The sequence below is a fragment of the Cryptotermes secundus genome, unplaced genomic scaffold (assembly GCF_002891405.2).
Source record: "Cryptotermes secundus unplaced genomic scaffold, Csec_1.0 scaffold2, whole genome shotgun sequence".
Lineage (NCBI taxonomy): Eukaryota > Metazoa > Arthropoda > Insecta > Blattodea > Kalotermitidae > Cryptotermes > Cryptotermes secundus.
This window is the reverse complement of record NW_019728496.1, coordinates 732,752-751,921: the sequence shown is the minus strand read 5'-3', so window position 1 is coordinate 751,921 and position 19,170 is coordinate 732,752. Positions and strand designations below refer to the sequence as shown.

The following is a 19,170-nucleotide window of genomic DNA, read 5'->3' as shown; positions in this document are numbered from 1 at the left end:
TTATTATGCCCGGTCTAGAAAACTGAAATTAACGGCCGTGGGGATTCGTTGCGCTGACCACGCGACACCCTCTATCCGCTAAAGTTGGCACCAATTTCGCCGACAGGTGGCGGTCGCTCGGTCGGCATAGTTCGCTTGCGGACTCAAGACACGGAGTTTATTATTATTATTATTATTATTATGAGCCAGGATAGGTTAGTAGTTATTGCGACTAGCTACGGGCTGGACGACCGAGGGGTCGGAGTTTGAGTCCCTGTAGAGTAAAGAATTTTCTGTTCTCCACGTCTTTCAGACCGGCTTTCTATCCAGTGGGTACCGGGGGCTATTTCCTCGTGGCTAAAGCGATAGGGGCGTGAAGCTGACAACTCACCTCCAACTAGTACTGAGGATCTGTACATCCACTCCACATACGCCTTCATGGCGTAGTGATTAAGTTAAGCACATGGACAACGTTGCCTTATTATATTATTATATCAAGCCTTCTATAAAGAGCTGTTCAAATTTTTCTAGGGCTGTGATATGGTAATATTGTAGCACTGGAAGAGTTATCGCTGGAAACCGTAGCGAAAGATGGGGATTGTCAAACTTTCCAGCCGAATGTTCAGTGAGTGTCCTGCTGGTTTGATAACTGGATACGAATTTAGGCAACTCGAGCACAGGTAGCACCGTAAGTTTTTCCTAAAACCTAAAATATACCTACCAGTAAAATCCTCCAACGAAGTTTGCCCGCATTGGTCTTTATAGCATTAACCATATTGAATGTCCCTTCACTTGAAACTGCAGCCCAGTTCTCGGTACGCCACGTGATAAGAGGCTCTATCTGCTGTCACCATGGGACCCCGTGAGTCCTTGGGATTCCACGAGCCCCTTATTACACCTACTGACCCAGTATCGTTAGGAGGCTAGAATGGAGTGACACAAGAAGTGCGTAGATAAATTTTGTGGCGAACCTTCTCGGAAAATATCCACTTGGAACATTGGGAAAATAAATTGATGGATACTGTTAATACAGATATTATGGAGATGGGTTGATGTCGGGTGGCTCAGTCAGTATAGTGACTAGGCTAAGGTCTAGACAACCACGAAATCGGATTTCAATTTCCGGAATGAGCAAGGAATTTTTCTGACCACCACCACCTTCAGAACCGGATCTAGGGATTAGATTTTCTAGTTTTCTTGGGGTGGGGTGTGACTGAGTCCACTTAGTACGTCGGCCACTAACTGTCCTCTTGTACCAGCCCCAGATGATGAATGATGAGTGTGGAGCAGTCGGTGGAATGAGAATTGGCAGGGGAAACCGAAGTACTCGGAGATAACCTGACCTGGGCTTGAACCCGGGCCGCCGCTGTGGGAAACCGGCAACTAACCCCATGAGCTATGGCACGGCCTTGGTTCTAGGGCTTACTAAGCTACTATCCAGAAGGTTCATGAAGGTAAAGCGACAGGAGTGTAAACCTGGTCACTCCCATCCAAGGAAGACAGATTGTGAGGCTGGAAGGTGGGTGGGACCAGGTGTCCAGTGACGGGTTTTCGGTATTAACAGTAATAAACCTTCAAATACTTTTGCGTTGGAGTTAGTTATCCCTGACCAAGCTCCTTTCTACAAAATAAGTAATCCGTGCTCCGATTTATTGATATCTCGCAAAACATTTCTCCTACTTTCTGAATTATGATTATAACGGTCCCTATTTCATATAACTGGCACTGAAACAGACGAGACTAGTGCTTCTAAACTTGACATCATTTGTTTAAGCTTTCGCAACGAAATGCTGCCGAAGGACGCCAGTTAGCTTTCCCATGTCTGATTGGCTGTCCGCACATAACAATTCTTGACTCGCTGTGTGGAGTTTTATAAATTTTGGTCCAGGGGAGTTTAATGAAACCTCTGTACGCTTTTCGGTTTGGGGCAAAATTGAACAACAACAAAGGAAATTTGACGCGAAAACATATGCGTTTCTGCGCCCATTTCTAGTGTAACTTTTTTTTTATTCGCTTAGTGGGGGGTGGTGTCCAACTGGGTCCACTCGGCACGGAGACTACTGATTGGCCTTTTGTAGCCTGCCCCGGGTGATTATGATGATGGAGAATTTGGTGGAATGAAGGTTGGCAAGGGAAATCGAAGTACTCGGAGAAAACCCGCTCCAGTGTCACTTTGTCCACCACAAATCCCACTTGACTAGACCCGGGATCGAACCTTGGCCGCCGCGGTTGGAAGCCAGCGACTAACCGCTTGAGGTATGGCCCGGCCTAGTGTAACCTACTAAGTATTTTTCGGAACCTTTTTTTGTTATTTTCGAACAGCAAGTGTATAAACAAAGAAACATATTTTATGCCCAACTGACTTTTTCAATAAATATTTAAATATTTTTTCCCGCGTAATTAACCAAAAGGAAAGAAATCCACCAGAATCTGTATATTATACATGTATTTCCTAACTCTTCAGTAAGGCCGTGCCATAGCTCAAGCGGTTAGTCGCTGGCTTCCCACCGCTGCGGCCCGGGTTCGATCCCGGGTCTAGTCAAGTGGGATTTGTGGTAAACAAAGTGGCGCTGGGGCGGGTTTTCTCCGGGTACTTCGGTTTCTCCTGCCAATCTTCATTCCACAAAATTCTTCATCGTCATAATCACGCGAGGCAGGCTACAATAGGTCAATCAGTGGCCGCCGTGCCGAGTGGACACAGTTGGACTCCACCCCCCCAGTAAGCGAATTAAAAAAAACTCTCTTCAGTACTTGAAAAATTAGGATCCTTTTAGAACGAAATTTGAAGTTCATAGTTACGCATTTCTCAGTTTCCATTGTAGTTTATCTGCCTTTAAGTCCAAATGTTCACCTCAGCAGTTCGTTCTCATGCGCCTTCGATCTTTTATCGCTGTATGAAAGTGAGATACTGAGTGTTCGCAGTCGTCGTTACTAGGTACGTTAACAAAAGCAACGCGTTACGAAATCCGCGTGTGATGACAAATGAAATCTGCAACCCGCAAGGTCAGCTCTGCAGAGAGTTCTGCACGTCACGTGACCATCTCCTGCTGAGAGTTGGCATTTCTGAAGATGATCCAGCATACAGCTTACCAAACCGGAGCATCCCACCACTCCCGCATACTGTGTATACGAACACTGTGTTTTCAGCCTTGCGGTTCTTGCCTTTGTTCCAAGGTTGGCTTACTCGGACTCGGAAGTCGGACTCCATACCGTAGCAAATTATAGCTGTCTTGGTTTAGTACCGTAATCAAACAAACAGACTCCGTGGTTTTAGTCCGCAAGCGAACTATACCGACCGAGCGACCGCCGCTTGTCGGCGAAGTTAGTACCAACTTTAGTGGAGAGAGGGTGTCGCGTGGTCAGCGCAACGAATTCCCATGGCCGTTAATTTCGGGTTTCTAGACCGGAGCCGCTATTTCCTTGAAATAGCTGCTCAGTTATCCTCGCGAGGCTTAGCGGAACCCGTTCCAGACCCACTACTTCTCAGAAAATCTGGTAGCGCCGGGAATCGAACCCCAACCTCTGGATCTGTATCCAGAAATTGTTACCGCAGAGGCGGTCGTTTATTAAACGTATCACATGACTTTCGGAGAGGGATGGGGGCCCCAAATTTGTGAACTCTATCTCAACTTTCTTAAGACTTGAATGTTTAAGATGTTTATACGTTCGAATGTAAAGAAGACACAACAGTTTTCAGGTTAGATTCTGGAGGGTTGTGACGATGGTGTATGACACTCGGGATTATTACGTTTTGAGACTTTACCCGTCGTCCGGTATGCTAAAGAATATTAAAGAACACAGCGTTTCGGAAACTGGACCTGTTTCCATCCTCTGGTGAGCGGCAAAAGAGGAATAATTTAGAGTCTTCACAGTAGAGTTTCTGCCATATGCCGAGAACGATAGGATCTGGTAACGTGAGGCGTGCTCTACAGCAGGCATGTTCAAAGCATCGATCGGGGGACGATTTTTGGTCGATCTCATAGGGCTATAAGGAAATTATATGTGAAAAGCGTGTAAATTCACATGTAATATAATATGATATTCAGATTTTGAAGGGAAAATACGTATTAAAGTAGTCTGTACTTTCAGTGTATGTTGGTTTTACAACAAAAATCATATGTCGTGTTATTTTTACCAATATTTTTGCTTAAAGCGAGGTACGACGATAGGAGGGGATGGTAGATAACTGGCAGTTTTGAGACTAAAAAGTCGATCACAACCTGTTTGAAGTTGGACATGCCTGCTCTATAGCTCAGTGGTTGTCCCCAAGGTTTTGTTGACTGAGTTATTAAATCCAAGGGTAGCAGTCGTCCGAGTGAAGAGGAAATTCTCTTAATTTTGTGTTTATCCCATATGTGAGAAGGGTATTTCAGAAAAGCTCAAACGTATATGGAATCGATATAGCATTAGGACGATCTTAAAACCTATCCCAACATGCCTATGAAGAAAGTTATGGTGTAGGTTGGGATGAAGCTAGGATTTTGGAAATTGAAAGTAACAGCAGGTATAGGAAATACAAAGAATCGGCATGCTTAACATGCTTAGCCAATCCGATCAGCCAATCCAGTTCGGACATTTCTCCCATTCGCATTTCCCTTATGAGCAATGAGATTAGCAACTCACAGGGAAGGTCGGCATGATTTGACTATGTTCTTCGTGGGTGTCTGTATGATTTTAGTATCAGGGTTCCCCCCCCCCCCCTCCCCCGGTGATGGCGCTGGCGGTAGGTAAAAATGTCTTTGCAATATGAAAATTTTCAAATTAATCCTCTGCACTGGTGTACATGCATTTGGTTTGTTTGCTTGGCTTGTCTCATTTGATTTCCGCTTCCTTTTATGTCTTAGTGTCAGGTCTATACATAAATTTTATTGTACATTTTCCTGTTAAATCCTATAGATAAATCCTGATATGTGTGTGTGTGTGTAGTTATACGTAAACAAACGGTCTTTTTTTAATTGCTAGTGGGGTGGAACTAAGTCCCTTGTACTGCCGCCACTTCTGGCCTATCGTACCAGCCCCAGATGATAGATGAGGGTGATTTTGGAGCAATTGGTGGAATGAAGATTGGCAGGAGAAACCGAAGTACTCGGAGAAAACTTGCCTCGGAGCCACTTTGTCCACCACAGACCCCACTTGACCAGACCCGGGATAGAACCCGGGCCGCCGCGGTGGGAAGCCAGCGACTAACCGCTTGAGCTTGACCGCTTGACCCAACAAACGGTCTTGGCACGAACTGAGCGAGTGAGTGAGTGAGTGAGTGAGTGAGTGAGAGAGCGCCAGAAGTTTTCACCCCCCTGTAGTGAGGGAGTGACCAGCAGTAGTTAGATCCCTCCTCTCATCGAAGTTTCGAAACACTTAAAAATCTCGACATAACAAAAATACAGTCATGGGTCCCAACGGGGTCCAAAACCAAAAGCGAGTATGCTGGCGAGGGCCAGCAGCAATTTGCTAGACTGGACTGGGCTGGACAGTGATTGAGGTTAGCGCTTTCTAACGGACCCTACAGAGTAGGTATCTCCCACGCCCTCATCTGGAGACGGAAACAGATCCAGTTTCCGAAACGTCGTGTCTAACAGTGTTCTTTAGAATACCGGCCGATGGATGAAATCCAAAAACCTGATAATCCCGAATTTTCAGATAAGTTCCTAAATATTAACACCTTTATTTAACCTCTCTGCTACGTGAACTAATTTCGTGCCTCTCAGCTTAGGAGCCTTCGCCATTTGTGCGTATTATTCAACACTGGGAATGGGAGTGGACATTTCGACGTATCGGACATGAATTCAAGCAACATCATCGCGAGAGGCACTCAGGACCCTAGGGATAAGTACGTATTGTCTGTACGTGATCTTGCTTGGCACTTACAATAATTAAAATGAGGTCGCTCACGCTTAATTAAACCGTTACATAAGCGTTCGCGCGTGAGTTCCGTGTTGACAATCCTGCAGTTCCTTTTAATGTCACTGGGACTCATATTTCTACACCGTCAACAAGTCTGAGCACAGGTCAACTTAATTCAAAATCTGTTGGAGGACTGTGACAACAGCAGCCCTCAAAGTACCTAATCTTACTCAAAGAGGAAGGCCGTGTCATAGCTCAGGCGGTTAATCGCGGGCTTCCCACCACGGCGACCCGACTTCGAGCCCGGGTCAGGTCATGTGGAATTTGTAGTGGACAATGTGGCAATGGGGCAGGTTTTCTCCGAGTACTTCGGTTTCCCCTGCCAATTCTCATTCCACAGACTACTCCACATTCATCATCATCTATCGTCCGGAGTACAATAGGTCAGTTAGTGGCCGACGTACCAAGTGGACTCAGTCTTACCCCACCCAAAGAAACTAAAAAAAAATGTACTCAAATGGGAAGACGTCCGTAGCCGTAAAAATAAGTCAGTAGGATAAATGGATATAAAAATAATGTAATATTTTAATACCTTTCTGATGTCCATTAATTCACTCACTCACTCGTGGAGAAGCCGCCAATTGTGCAACTACTCAAGAACTTCGCAGCATTTTATGGAACCCGAAGGTTCATTACCATGTTCACAAGAGCCCTCCACCGGTCCCTGTCCTGAGCCAGATCGATCCAGTCCTTACCATCCCATCCTATCTCTCTAAGATCCATTTTAATATTGTCCACCCACTTACTTCATTAATTAAGGTGTATAAATTCCAGTAATGGAGTCAGAAAGCTGCACGTCGCCCGCATGCTGGCTGGCTTCACCTTGTAAAGGTGCTGAGGGGCGTATCATTGGACCAGGCCCAATTCATATGAGCGACTGACATGTGACAGGCTCAAAACTGCTACATTAGAGCAGTGGACCAAACTGAGTTACGGGCGTCACCTTGGAAAGTACGATGTTTGCGTTCACTTGTTTCTTTCAACCCCAAATTTAGAAAACCGGTTTCATACGCCTTGTAGCAGTCTTAACTGCATGTAAAAGGTAAAGTTGTCGCTGTGCTTAATTAATTAAGCATTTTTCCATAAAGACATGGGGGAGTGGCGATATAGCTCCACCACTCTTTACCCTCGGCATTAGATTAGGTTAGTGGTTAGCTTCACGCTCCGGCCGCTCTCTCTCGGTATATGTTGGATAGGAGGTGTGCGTGTCAAAGCCGGTCTGGACGCTGTGGAGAAGAGAAAATCTTTCCCTGCCTGGAACCGAATTCCGGCTCGTCGCTACACCGACTGAGCTATCCCGACTACTGGTAACTACATGGTGTTTCGCCAGCAAAACTTATCTGTGGTTTTCATTTCGGTTACAAAATTAACTGCGATTGTTTCCTTAAACTTCACGAAGTGATTGATTTTTGTGACGATTAATTAAGTAATGAGTTTTCTGTAATGGAAGAACTTCACGGCGGTATATCCCAGGAGACTGAACTTTTCAACGTTTAAAAAATGTATGTACATTAACTTAACTGTAAGTAAGTAAAAGTAAAGTTATCCCTGTAACAGGCGGTGGAGGCCCATAGGGTTGTGAGACGTTGAGGCTCCCACATTTTCTAGACAATCGGCCCACAGATGGCGGTGAGGTTGTCAGCCTTACGCGTCGGCCGCGCTTTACTCCCCAGGAATATTCCTGGAACTCATTCCTGTTAGAGTTCAAGTCCACCCCAGGGCCATAGTGCGGCTGGAAGGATGGGGTCAGTTGAAAAAATAAATGTACGAAGGGTCTTTTATTGCTAGTGGGGTGGGACTATATCCCTTGTACTGCGGTCACTTCTGGCCTATTGTACCAGCCCCAGATGATAGGTGAGGGTGATTGTGGAGTAATTGGTGGAATGAAAATTGGCAGGGGAAAAGCGAAGTACTCGGAGAAAACCTGCCCCAACGTCACTTTGTCCACCACAAATCCCACTTGACCAGACCCGAGATCGAACCCGGGACGCCGCGGTGGGTATGAAAGGTTATTAAGGAGTAATATTTATAGTACACATGAAGCGTTCTGTCTCCTGTGATACAACTCCGTGTAGTCCGCTGAAAGTCAACCGACGTTTCAAAGGGGTATGTCGCCTCCATCTTCAGGGTCAAAGAATAAGCCAAGCACGAAACCAGCGTGCAAATGGATGACAAGGAGAGCTGCTTGGTTTCACGCTGGTTTCTTGCTTGGCTTATTCTTTGACCCTGAAGATGGAGGTGACATGTTTTCCTGAAACGTCGGTTGACTTTCAGCGGACTACATGGAGTTATATCCCAGAAGATATAATTCATCATGATCATCGCTGAGATATCCTCAGATCTTATGTAATACACATATTTTCCAAACGCGTTCTCTTCAATTTTACGTAACTCACTGGCCTCGGCGTTCATATATTGCAAACAAAAATCTAATGATGCAAAGCTAATCATACCATAAATACCACACTTCACAGAACAAGAAGGTACGCAGCCTTGTATTCCACTATATATATTAACCGTATAGAATTCTTTTTCAAATATAAATTGTAGGTCACTCTGTGGTCTAGTGGTCAGAGTTCCTGGCTACATATCCAGAGGTCCCGGGTTCGATTCCCGGCGCTACCAGATTTTCTGAGAAGTACTGATTCTGGAACGGGGTCCACTCAGCCTCGTGAGGATAATTGAGGAGCTACCGGAATATAAAAGTAGCGGCTCCGGTCTAGAAAACCGAGATTAAAGGCCGTGGGGATTCGTTGCGCTGACCAGCGGCACCCTCTATCCGCTAAAGTTGGCACTAACTTCGTCGACAAACGGCGGTCGCTCGGCATAGTTCGCTTGCGGACTAAGGCCACGGAGTTAGTCTTGGTCTTAATGTAACCAGCCTGGATTTTATGACGTGTACCGGCTTTTTGGAGAACTATCCCTATTTGAGGAAAGTAATAGAATTTGAGGTTATACTGGGTATATTCTGCCCAAAATTAAGATATGGTAATTTTAATTCACTGTCTTCGCTCGCTCGGAAGCCGAGATCGTTGGTTCGAATCCCACTCAGGGCATGGATGTTTGTGTGCGTTTTTCTGTGTTTGTCTACAGGTAGAGGCCTTGCGACGAGCTGATCACTCGCCCAAGGAGTCCTACCATACGTGTAAGATGTTGAAAAACCGAAGTGAACGGAGAAGTTCATGGAGGTAGGCCTAGGCCCACTGGGGCTGTAGTGCCAAGGAAAACAAAAATTTAATTCACGTTTTCAAATCTGCCTATTTATCTTTGTATGACTTATGGCTCTATAGTCCTTTTGTTGGACCTTGGCCGCTTTTTCAGTTACTTAATCCTGTACACAGTTGGTAGGAGTCCTTGGACGGGAGATCAGCCCATCGCAAGGCCTCTCTACCTACACACAGAACAATACAAACAGAATAAACGCACACAGACATCCATACCTTCGGTGGGGTTCGAACCCACGGTTCCCGTGTTCGAGTGGTCGAAGATAGTTCATGCCTTAGACCTCGCAGCCACTGTGATCTTCACGTTTTGAAATACCAGGTTTAATTGAAATCCACCGAGATAATTTCAGACGGACATGCAGCCCCTCGAATGATGCGTTCATTTTATGGTGTTTGTGCAAAGAAACATAACGAGCTGTGTGTCCAGGATAAGAAATAAGGAACTGAACCAGGTCGTTCCCTTGCATAAGTAAGATAAGGCCTCCACAGTTCCAGGTGCAAAGTTGCAGCGCAGGTCGACAAGCCTTGCAGCCGTGATTACCAAATGTAGCGGTCCCGTTGAGAACACCTACACACCCAGAGGCAGTGGCAAATGTTAACTGTCCAGAAACGGCCTAACCTCCTCACTGTTCCCAATAAAGGTAAAAGGTAAAGTTGTCCCTGTGCTTAATTAAGTACTGTATCGTGAAGACGTGTGGGGGAGTGGAGGTATAGCTCCACCATTCTTGACCCCGACACTAGATGGAGGTGAGTGGTCAGCTTTACGCCCCGGCAACTTTACCCTCTGGGAAAGAACCACCCCCCATAAGCAATGGGATAGGAGGTTAAGTGAGCCCTAGAGCTGACCTGGTCTGTATGGAGAAGACTGCCTCTGCCCGAATTCGAACCCTAACCTGTCGCTATACCGATCCCCGCTCATGACGTCAATAATTGAGAATATGTAGCGTCGTATGATACGATAGTAATTGATTAACCAGTTGGAAAGGATGTGGAGAGAAGTGGCCTTGTCCTAATATGAGGTACTATCATCCCGTATTTCCACTGGAAACTCACACCCACTTTAATATTATCTTCACATTCCTTAGCACTTTGCACAGCACTTTGGTTTACTTTTAAAGAGTTCTGACGATGGTGTATAATAATGAGAATTAATGGGTTTTCGGACTTGCTCTTCACCATCTCGCATGCTATATGCCCTGCCCATGTCAGCCTCCTTAATTTTATCATTCTGATTATGTTTGGAGAAGAGTACATGTTATGAAGTTTTCTCCTGCCTCATATTGCTTCATCCCTCTTCGGTGCAAACATTCTCCCTCACCTGAGAACGGAAACAGATCCAGTTTCCGAAACGGTGTTTTTTCTAGTTTCTAGAATACTGTACGATGGACAAAGTCCATAAACCAAGTAATTCTGACTTTTGTCTAAGATTACGTGTCAGAAATATGCACGTTTCAGGTCCCCTCGTATTGCGTTATGGAACAGGTTTTCATTCGCAATTTTCTTTGACAATTTTTTTTTAATGGATGAATTTTCAAATTCTCAGAGACTGAGTTACAAGCAGATTTATATTCCGGATTTTGCAGGTTTTCCGGTGACATGGACTGTGAGGACTCGTCTTACAACTCGACCAGCGAGCCAGAGTTGGATTCAGACCCGGAAGACCCGGAGCGACTCCTCAACGAGTGGCTGGGGGAGTTGGACAGCCTGACCGTGGTGAGTACTGCAATGTAGGCGTACCGGAAGTCGCTATCAGCTGAACCGGAAATGGAAACAGATACCAGCTGACTCTTTATAGGAGACATTAGCAAATGTCACTTCCTTCTTGAAGAATATATTTATATTCATTGCTATGAATATATAAAGAATGACACTTCTCTTGGGTTCCACTGAAGTAACTCTTGGGTTTGTTTATCCTAAAATAAACAGTACTAAGTAGTACTATCCTGTTAATTGTTTAAACTATGTAACAGCCTTGAATGAGTACACTTCAGTTCGGAGTAGGACTTACGTATGCATAAACGAAATGTCCGCAATACTGAAATCGGGTTAGGGAAAGAATGAACACTCTTTTTATCCCCACTCTCTACCTAGAACCTACCTCCCTGCTTTCTCCCACTCCCATCAGTTGTCAGTTCGTCCATTTCTCTCTCCCCTCCCTCCCTTTGCGTTCTCGTTTTTTATTGGATTTTATTGTAGATAGGGTGGATAAGCAGGCAGCCGACTGAGTCCACACCAGCCATGTGCATTCTTTCCCTGACCCGAGTTTAGTCACCTGGGTAAGGGGGTTGCAGCCGCTACCATCTGCCTCGTCTTAATTAGATGTTAATGCGAGTACGTGTTCGTTTACTTAACATTCTGTACAGAGTGTTTCTCGAAGATGCGCACAGTGCAGTTATTAATGACAGTCCGTTTAGGGGGATAGGTTTATTTCTAGGGTACACTCAGCATTATTCTTGAATCTTATCATCACAGAAGAAATTACATACATTCTTCAGCTTGTTGTCTGAGCCTTTCTCATAATATGAGCTTGGATAGCTCAGTCGGTATAGCGACAGGCTACAGGCTGCACGGCCCGGGTTCGATTGCCGGCACTGCAAGATTTTTCTTTTCTCCACAGCGTCCACACAGGTTCTTGGACCCACTCAGCCTTCCTATCCAGTGGGTACCGGGGCTCTTTCCCCGGGGATAAAGCGGCAGGGGCGTGAAGCTGACCACTCACCTGAATATAGTGCCGAGGTCAAGAAAGGTGGAGCTACACCTCCACACCCCCATACATATTCATGGAATAGAGCTTAACTAATTAAGCACAGGGATAATTTTACCTTACCTTACTCATGATAAAGTCAAGGAGGTTGAGGTGGGCAGGGCATGCAGCACGAATGGAGAGGAGGAATGCATATAGGATATTGGTGGGAAAGCCAGAGGAAGGAGTCCACTGGGAAGTCCAAGGCGTAGAGGAGGGTGGACAATATTAAAATGAATCTTAGAGAGACGGGATGGGATGGTATGGATTGGATTGATCTGGCTCAGAATAGGGACCAGTGGAAGGCTATTATGAATACTGTAATGAACCTTCGGGTTCCATAAAATGCTGGGAAATTCTTGAGTAGCTGCAGAATTGGTGGCTCCTCAAGAGGGGCTCAGCTCCATAAGTAAGATTTTTTTTATTGCTTGTGGGGTGGGACTAAGTCCCTTGTACTGCGGCCACTTCTGGCCTATTGTACCAGCCCCAGATGATAGGTGAGGGTGATCGTGGAGCAATTGGTGGAATGAAGATTGGCAGGGGAAACCGAAGTACTCGGAAAAAAAACCTACTCGTGATAATAAATAAGTTGATATTTGAGGTTTATAGAACTGAAATTTAAGATTTCTATCTTCTGGGTTTTTGTATGTGGGTACTATTGTTTGTGAGGAACCAACGTCCTCCATTTTCAGGGCAAACTGAAGACCACAATCTTAATCAGGTACTTGAATACTAAAATATGCAGTGCAGTGCAGTAGGGCTGAAAACTATATTCGCAGATGCTGTCCGTTAAGTTGGGACTGGACAGCACTGACAAATTTGCTTAAAGAAGCGAATAATATCGAATCGATAATCGACTTGAGGAAAACACTTGACGGTGCTTGTCAGTTTATAGTAGTTTGTTAAAGGTCAACCGAAACGTTCAATTCAATGTGTTCTGCAATAAATATAGACACTATATGTTACGCCTACTTCTGATCATCCGATGGAAACTAATATATAGAGCATTCATAAAGCATACTAAGACGTTAATGTGGAACAGGTAACAAATAATCACTGAGAACATAAGTACTGTATAATCGGTCAATTCCACGAGATAACTTGAGTTACATGAAATCAATAAATCAATAATAGTGTGGTGAAATCACACGGGGGGGGCCGTTGTGCGTATAAATCAATAAATGTGAGGAATTCTCTACGAGTACATTGAGGCAGTGAGTTGTGGTGTCAGCTAGCCGTGGGGTGTGTATACAAACAGATCTAGAAGAGATCTTACCCCCTCCCGCAACCCTTGTGCGGCTGTAGGGTGGCTGGTAGACGTCGCCAGTTATTTCTAGACTGTTCGGTGTCTTCATAGTCAGGGGTGTGACGAAATTTCTCGCAGGGGTGGCAGGAAGGCCACTTACGCGTGAGAAGTAAGGTAAAGCTATTCCTGTAACATGCCGTGGAGGCCCATAGGGTTGTGAGACGTTGAAGCTCCCACATTTTCTAGACAGTCGGCTCACAGATGGCGGTGATGTCAGCCTTACGCGCCGGCCGCCCTTTATCCCCAGTAAGATTCTCGGTACTCATTTCTGTTAGTGGTTGAGTCGATCCCAGGGCCATACTACGGCTGGAAGGATTAGGTCAATTGAAAAACAAAATCTATCTCATCTGGACTCGAACCCGCGCTCATCGGGTTTGTAGTATAGTGCCTCAACCAAATACGCTACCACGTGTCTGTTACAGCTTCCCGGGTACTTCCCAGTTGCAATGTTTTCATCGTAAGTAAACATCTTTCCCGGTTATTTCGTTAGGCGCAGCAGACTGTCACGAAGATGGATGCCGTGTATGTTTAGCTTTACCCTATATCAAACACACACATACATGCTCCGCGAAGACGCGGAGTTCCCCGGTATAGCCCGATTTTATGGTCATGATGTAGGTTAGTGTATACACTAAGGGTGTTTACGTTAGTCGCTGACTTCCCACCGCGGCGGCCCGGGTTCGATCCCGGGGTCTGTTCAAGTGGGATTTGTGGTGGACAAAGTGGCGCTGGGACGGGTTTTCTCCGAGTACTTCGGTTTCCCCTGACAGTCTTCATTCCACAAAATTCTCCATCATCATAATCACCCGGGGCAGGCTACAATAGGCCAATCAGTGGCCGCCGTGCTGAGTGGACCCAGTTGGACTCCACCCCCCACTAAGCGAAAAATAAAAGTGTTTCAACACAGAGTGTTGTGGAGAATATTTGCTCAGAAGAGGGATGAAGTAATAAGAGGTTAGAGAAAATTACATATTGAGGAACTTCATAACATGTACAAAAGAAAACTCAGTGGTCTGTAGTCCGCAAGCGAACTATACCGACCGCCGCTTGTCGGCGAAGTTAGTGCCAACTTTTGCGGATAGAGGGTGTCACGAGGTTCAGGGCGACTGATCCCCACGACCATTATTCTGTTTTCTAGACCGTCATAACATGTACTCTTCGCCAAATATAATTCAAATGATAAAATCAAGAAGAATGAGGTGGGCTTGGCATATAGTACGTGTCAAGTTGAAGAGGAATACACATAGAGTTCTGGTGGGAAAGCGAGAAGGGAAGAGACTGCTAGGAAGACCAAGACGTGGGTGGGTGGATATTATTGAAATGGATCTTAAAGGGACAGGATGGGGTGGTATGGACTGGATTCGTCTGGCTCAGGATAAGTACCAGTGGAAGGCTCTTGTGAACATGATAATGAACTTTCAGATTCCAGAAAATATTGGGCAATTCTTGAGCATTTGAACGAGTGGCGGCTTCAAAAGAAGGACTTGACTCAGTCAGCTAATTTATGAGTTACTGTGTTGTGTTGTGTTGTGCAGTTTAGCGTTGTCTGTAACTCACAATATTTTACGCCTGATGATTATGCAGTACCAGGAATTAATTAAATTATTTTCCTGGGAGTAAAGGGCGGCCGGCGCGTAAGGCTGACAGCCTTACCGCCATCTTTGAGCCGATTATCTAGATAATGTGGGACCCTCAACGTCTCACAACCCTATGGGCCTTCATGGCCTGGTACAGGGATAGCTTTACTTTTTTTTACTTTACTGATGATTATGCAGCAGTGAATACTGAACTTGAGAAGATGCGGAAGGACGAGATCTTGACGAAATTAGGCGTTTCCCTTGAGGAATTGATAATCCGGAAAGTCCTCGGTCAGGATAGATAGTGTCCCGACCGATATCAGAAACGTTGCCTCTTCCTTCGACTGTTTCGGCAGTCTTACGAGGAAAGGGGCATGTCTGGTACAGCTTGCCGCATACTTCCCAGTTGCAATGTTTTCCTCGTAAATGAACATCTTTCCCGGTTATTTCATCAGGCGCTTCGCCCTTTTTATCTTATCTTATAGATATAATTATTGCATTAACTTTTCTCCAGCTCTTGCTGTTTGGTGCTGCTGCCCTGGCCGAGATTCTAACCGGGCACCTCCCAAGTATAAGCCCAGTAGCGCCTGAACCAACTTGCCTGGTGAGGCCGCGCCATAGCTCAAGCGGTTAGTCGCTGGATTCCCACCGCGGCGGCCCGGGTTCGATCCCGGGTCTGGTCCAGTGGGATTTGTGGTGGACAAAGGGGCGCTCGGGCAGGTTTTCTCCGAGGACTTCGGTTTCCCCTGCCAATCTTCATTCCACCAATTGCTCCACAATCACCATCACCTATCTTTTGGGGCTGGTACAATAGGCCAGAAGTGGAGGCAGTGCAAGGGACTTAGTCCCACCCCACTAGCAATAAAAAATACTTGCCTGGTAACGCCTCATATATCCTGGTAGATATTTATTATCGTTTCAGAAGAACCTGTGGCCTCCATTTTCTGCTAATCTAGAACTGAGGAAATGGCGCAACGTCTCGATCTAGTAGCCGATATTAAAAGAAGATGAAAGTCGTTGGGGAATTTGATTAGAATGAATCAAACATGGGGTAAGGTAAAGCTGTCCCTGTGCTTAACTAATTAAGCACTGCGCCATGAAGGCGTATAGGAGAGCGGATGTATAGATCCACATTTTCTTGACCTCGGCACTAGCTAGGGATGAGTTGTCAGCAACACGCCCCGGCCGCTTTACCCCCAAGAAGGAGCCAATGGGTAGAAGGTTGGATGAACCCCAGAACCGGTCTGGACGAAATGGAGAAAAGAAAATTCTTGACCCTACCGGGATTCAAACTCCTTCCCCTCTGTTCAGCCCGTAGCCAGTCGCTATACCGACTGAGCTATCCCGGCTCCCAATCAAACATGAGGTTACTAAGAAAATTTGTTTATTGTAAGTCAGGAGGTAGAAGATTGAGGTGGCTGGAAAATGATTTACGTGGGATGACAATGAAGAGATTGTTGAGACAAAAGTCAAATAATGGACAAAAATGGGCATCTGTCATGAAGGAGGCCAAGTTAGTAAATAAGTTATTAAATAAAGTTTAAAGGTAAAAAGTTAAAGCCCTGGCCGCTTAACCCCCGAGGAAGGAGCCTCCGTTCCCCATTGAATAGGAGGCTGGGTGGGCCCAGAGCCGGTCTCATATACCTTGCCCTTGCCGGGAATCGAACCCCGGCCATGCAGGTATACCGACTGATCTATTCCGGCTGCCTAATAAATAAATATAAGATATTACGCTCGTAATATAATGTTCTCCGGTTTCAGACAATCAACAAGTGGAGTAACGGTTTGCGATGCGTGAGAAATAAGGATGTATTGGTCATTGTTTTGCTCTGAGGCTAATGTCCTTCTCGCTGCATAGTAATTCATGAAGTAGAATGATGATTCATTAAAGGCAATATGAATTCAAACCGTTACCGTCGTATTCTGCTCTTCAGCAAATAAGTTTATCCTAGGTTCTTAACGCGACTCCCGAAGCAGTCTCTCAGACTCTCAGATGGACACAAGGTAAACAGTTGAATCGCGTGACAGGTAACCTAATTTTAGATGGAAAAATTTATTTATGCTGTTAGTGCTTCAGACACCGCCTCTGTGGTCTAGTGGTCAGAGTTCCTGGCTATATATCCAGAGGTCCCGAGTTCGATTCCCGGCGCTATTAGATTTTCTGAGAAGTAGTGGGTCTGGAACGGGGTCCACTCATCCTCGTGAGGATAACTGAGGAGCTATTTCAAGGAAATAGCGGCTCCGGTCTAGAAAACCGAAATTAACGACCGTTGGGATTCGTTGCGCTGACCACGCGGCACACTCTATCCGCTAAAGTTGGCATTAACTTCGCCGACAAGCGGCGGTCGCTCGGTCTGTATAGTTCGCTTGTGGACTCAGGCCACGGAGTTTGTCAGTGCTTCAGATTCTTCAGCTACGAATGGTATTGTGATTAAAACCCAGCACTTGTCTGGAGAGACGGAGGAAAACCATAAAAACCTTAGTTTTGATAGTATATTTACGGGCCTCCCGAGTGCGAAGCAGGAGTGCCAACCATTCGACTGAGCCCTTCAGTTAGGTAGAGAGATATGGTCATATTGAAAGAGTAGCTTTCATCTGTATTTAAGCACCACGACAGGAAGGCTTATGTTGAGGTTGGAGGTACATCTCCACTCATTCCATTAGACAGAATTGAGTAGTTATCTTCGCGTTCTGACCGCTTAACTTCCTGGGATGTAGCGCCAGTTGCACAATGAATGCGATGCTGGTTGGGCTTCTGAGCCGGTCTCGAAACGGTGGCGAAGAGCAGAGTCGGGAATCGATCTCAGATCGTCCAATCATGCTTCTGCATCATGATATTAGGCTCACAAAGAGACCGCAAATAGATTGCATGTGAGTTTTATAGGCGGACACAAAAATGGTTTCATCTCTCCCACGTGTTAACCCTTTGATGCCTGAAGATCATCGAAATAGTAGTATGTAAAAACTTGTTCCTGTCTCAAAGGAAGTAGGCTGCGTCCAGTACAAAGAGCAGTCGGTTATGCTGTTTAAGGAAATAATCCCTGCATATTTTGAAAGTCAATCGAAAAAGTCGGGATGGCGTCATCAGTATAGCGACTGGCTACGGGCTGGAGTTCGAGTCCCGGTACAGTCAAGAATTTTCTCTTCTCAATATCGTCCAGACCGGCTTCTGGGTTCACCTAACCTCCTCTCCAATGGGTACTGGGGGCTCTTTCCCTGGTGGTAAAGCAGCCGGGGCGTGAAGCTCACCACTCACCTCCACCTGGTGATGAGGCCAAGAAAATGTGGATCTACGAGTATACATTCACCCTCCGTACGCGTTCGTGGCGTAGTGCTTAGTTAAGCACAGGGACAACTTTGCTTTTTACGAAATACATAATTACACTTTATGGGAAAAACATTGAGTTTTTTGTGTTAAAACGGATGGTACAAATGGTCACCACTGTGGTTTAAATATATAAACGGTGTTATTTAATGCTGCTTCAGCTTCAGAGATAATTTAACGTCAAATTGTGTTTTAACTACCCTAATTCCGTTACTTTACCAGCTGAACGGCTGGCAGCTTCTCAAGAAAAACTTAGCTTTATAGTTATTTCATAGGACTGTAGGTTCTCATGCACTCAATTTGTTGTCGAAGCAGAACTGTATTGTAAATGCTCCTTTGGTAACAACAAACTAAATGAACCGCGATAGTCTGTAACATTCCTGCTGTCGCCTTACACGTTTTAAGAAGTAAATTAATAAGTACCCGTACCCCGTCTTTGTGTTCGGAGTAGTGTCCATATGTGCTAGCCGCCACTGACTGTTTCCTGTGTTGGACGCCACTGAACTTCCTGTTCCTGCGCGTAAATATGCGTAGCACATGCTATAGTGTCTCCATCTATTGAGATGAGGGTAGATCTCGCAGCTGTGTAGTTACGTGACTTCCCCACAGATGGCGCAATAGTGCTGGAGAGCCATTGACCTTCAGTGTACCAGATCAATAAAGAAAATAATCTTCGTAACCCGTGCTCGAAGCCAGGATTCTGGTCAGCAGTCTGTAGCATATGTAGTGTTGCTGTTTCGGAAAACATAAATTATGTTCGAGTTCAAACTCCCGAAGAAAATATTTGCAAGTAAAGGGAAATGAGGTAACCGGTTGTAAAGACAATGTGTTGTGAGAAACTTCATTAATTTGTGCTGTACATACAATTATGGTGATTAAATCAGGAAGGATGAGATGGGTGAAATATGTAGTATGCGTGTTGAACATGAAAAATATTTATAAAATTTTAGTTAGAAAGTGTCAAGGGAAGAGACCGTGTACGAGACCTAGACATAATACTTTAGTTCACGTATTTCTTGTTTATTGAGTGGCATTGTCAACATCCGAGACTTATATCGCGCCGAACGAGACGATGATCAGTGAATGATGAATAGGAAAGGATGTGAAGCGAAACG

The 19,170-nt window shown here is 45.3% G+C and overlaps 1 protein-coding gene across 3 annotated transcripts in view; it reads left to right on the top strand.

Annotated features, from left to right (window-relative positions):
* The window catches only part of LOC111865121 (ras-associated and pleckstrin homology domains-containing protein 1), a 107,649-nt gene that overhangs the window by 27,083 nt on the left and 61,396 nt on the right, over positions 1–19,170 (top strand). For all 3 annotated transcript variants that reach the window (XM_023852868.2, XM_023852871.2, XM_023852872.2), the window contains one exon: positions 10,688–10,817. In XM_023852868.2, the coding sequence (XP_023708636.1) occupies positions 10,688–10,817 (130 nt within the window). The remainder of the gene's footprint in view (positions 1–10,687; positions 10,818–19,170) is intronic.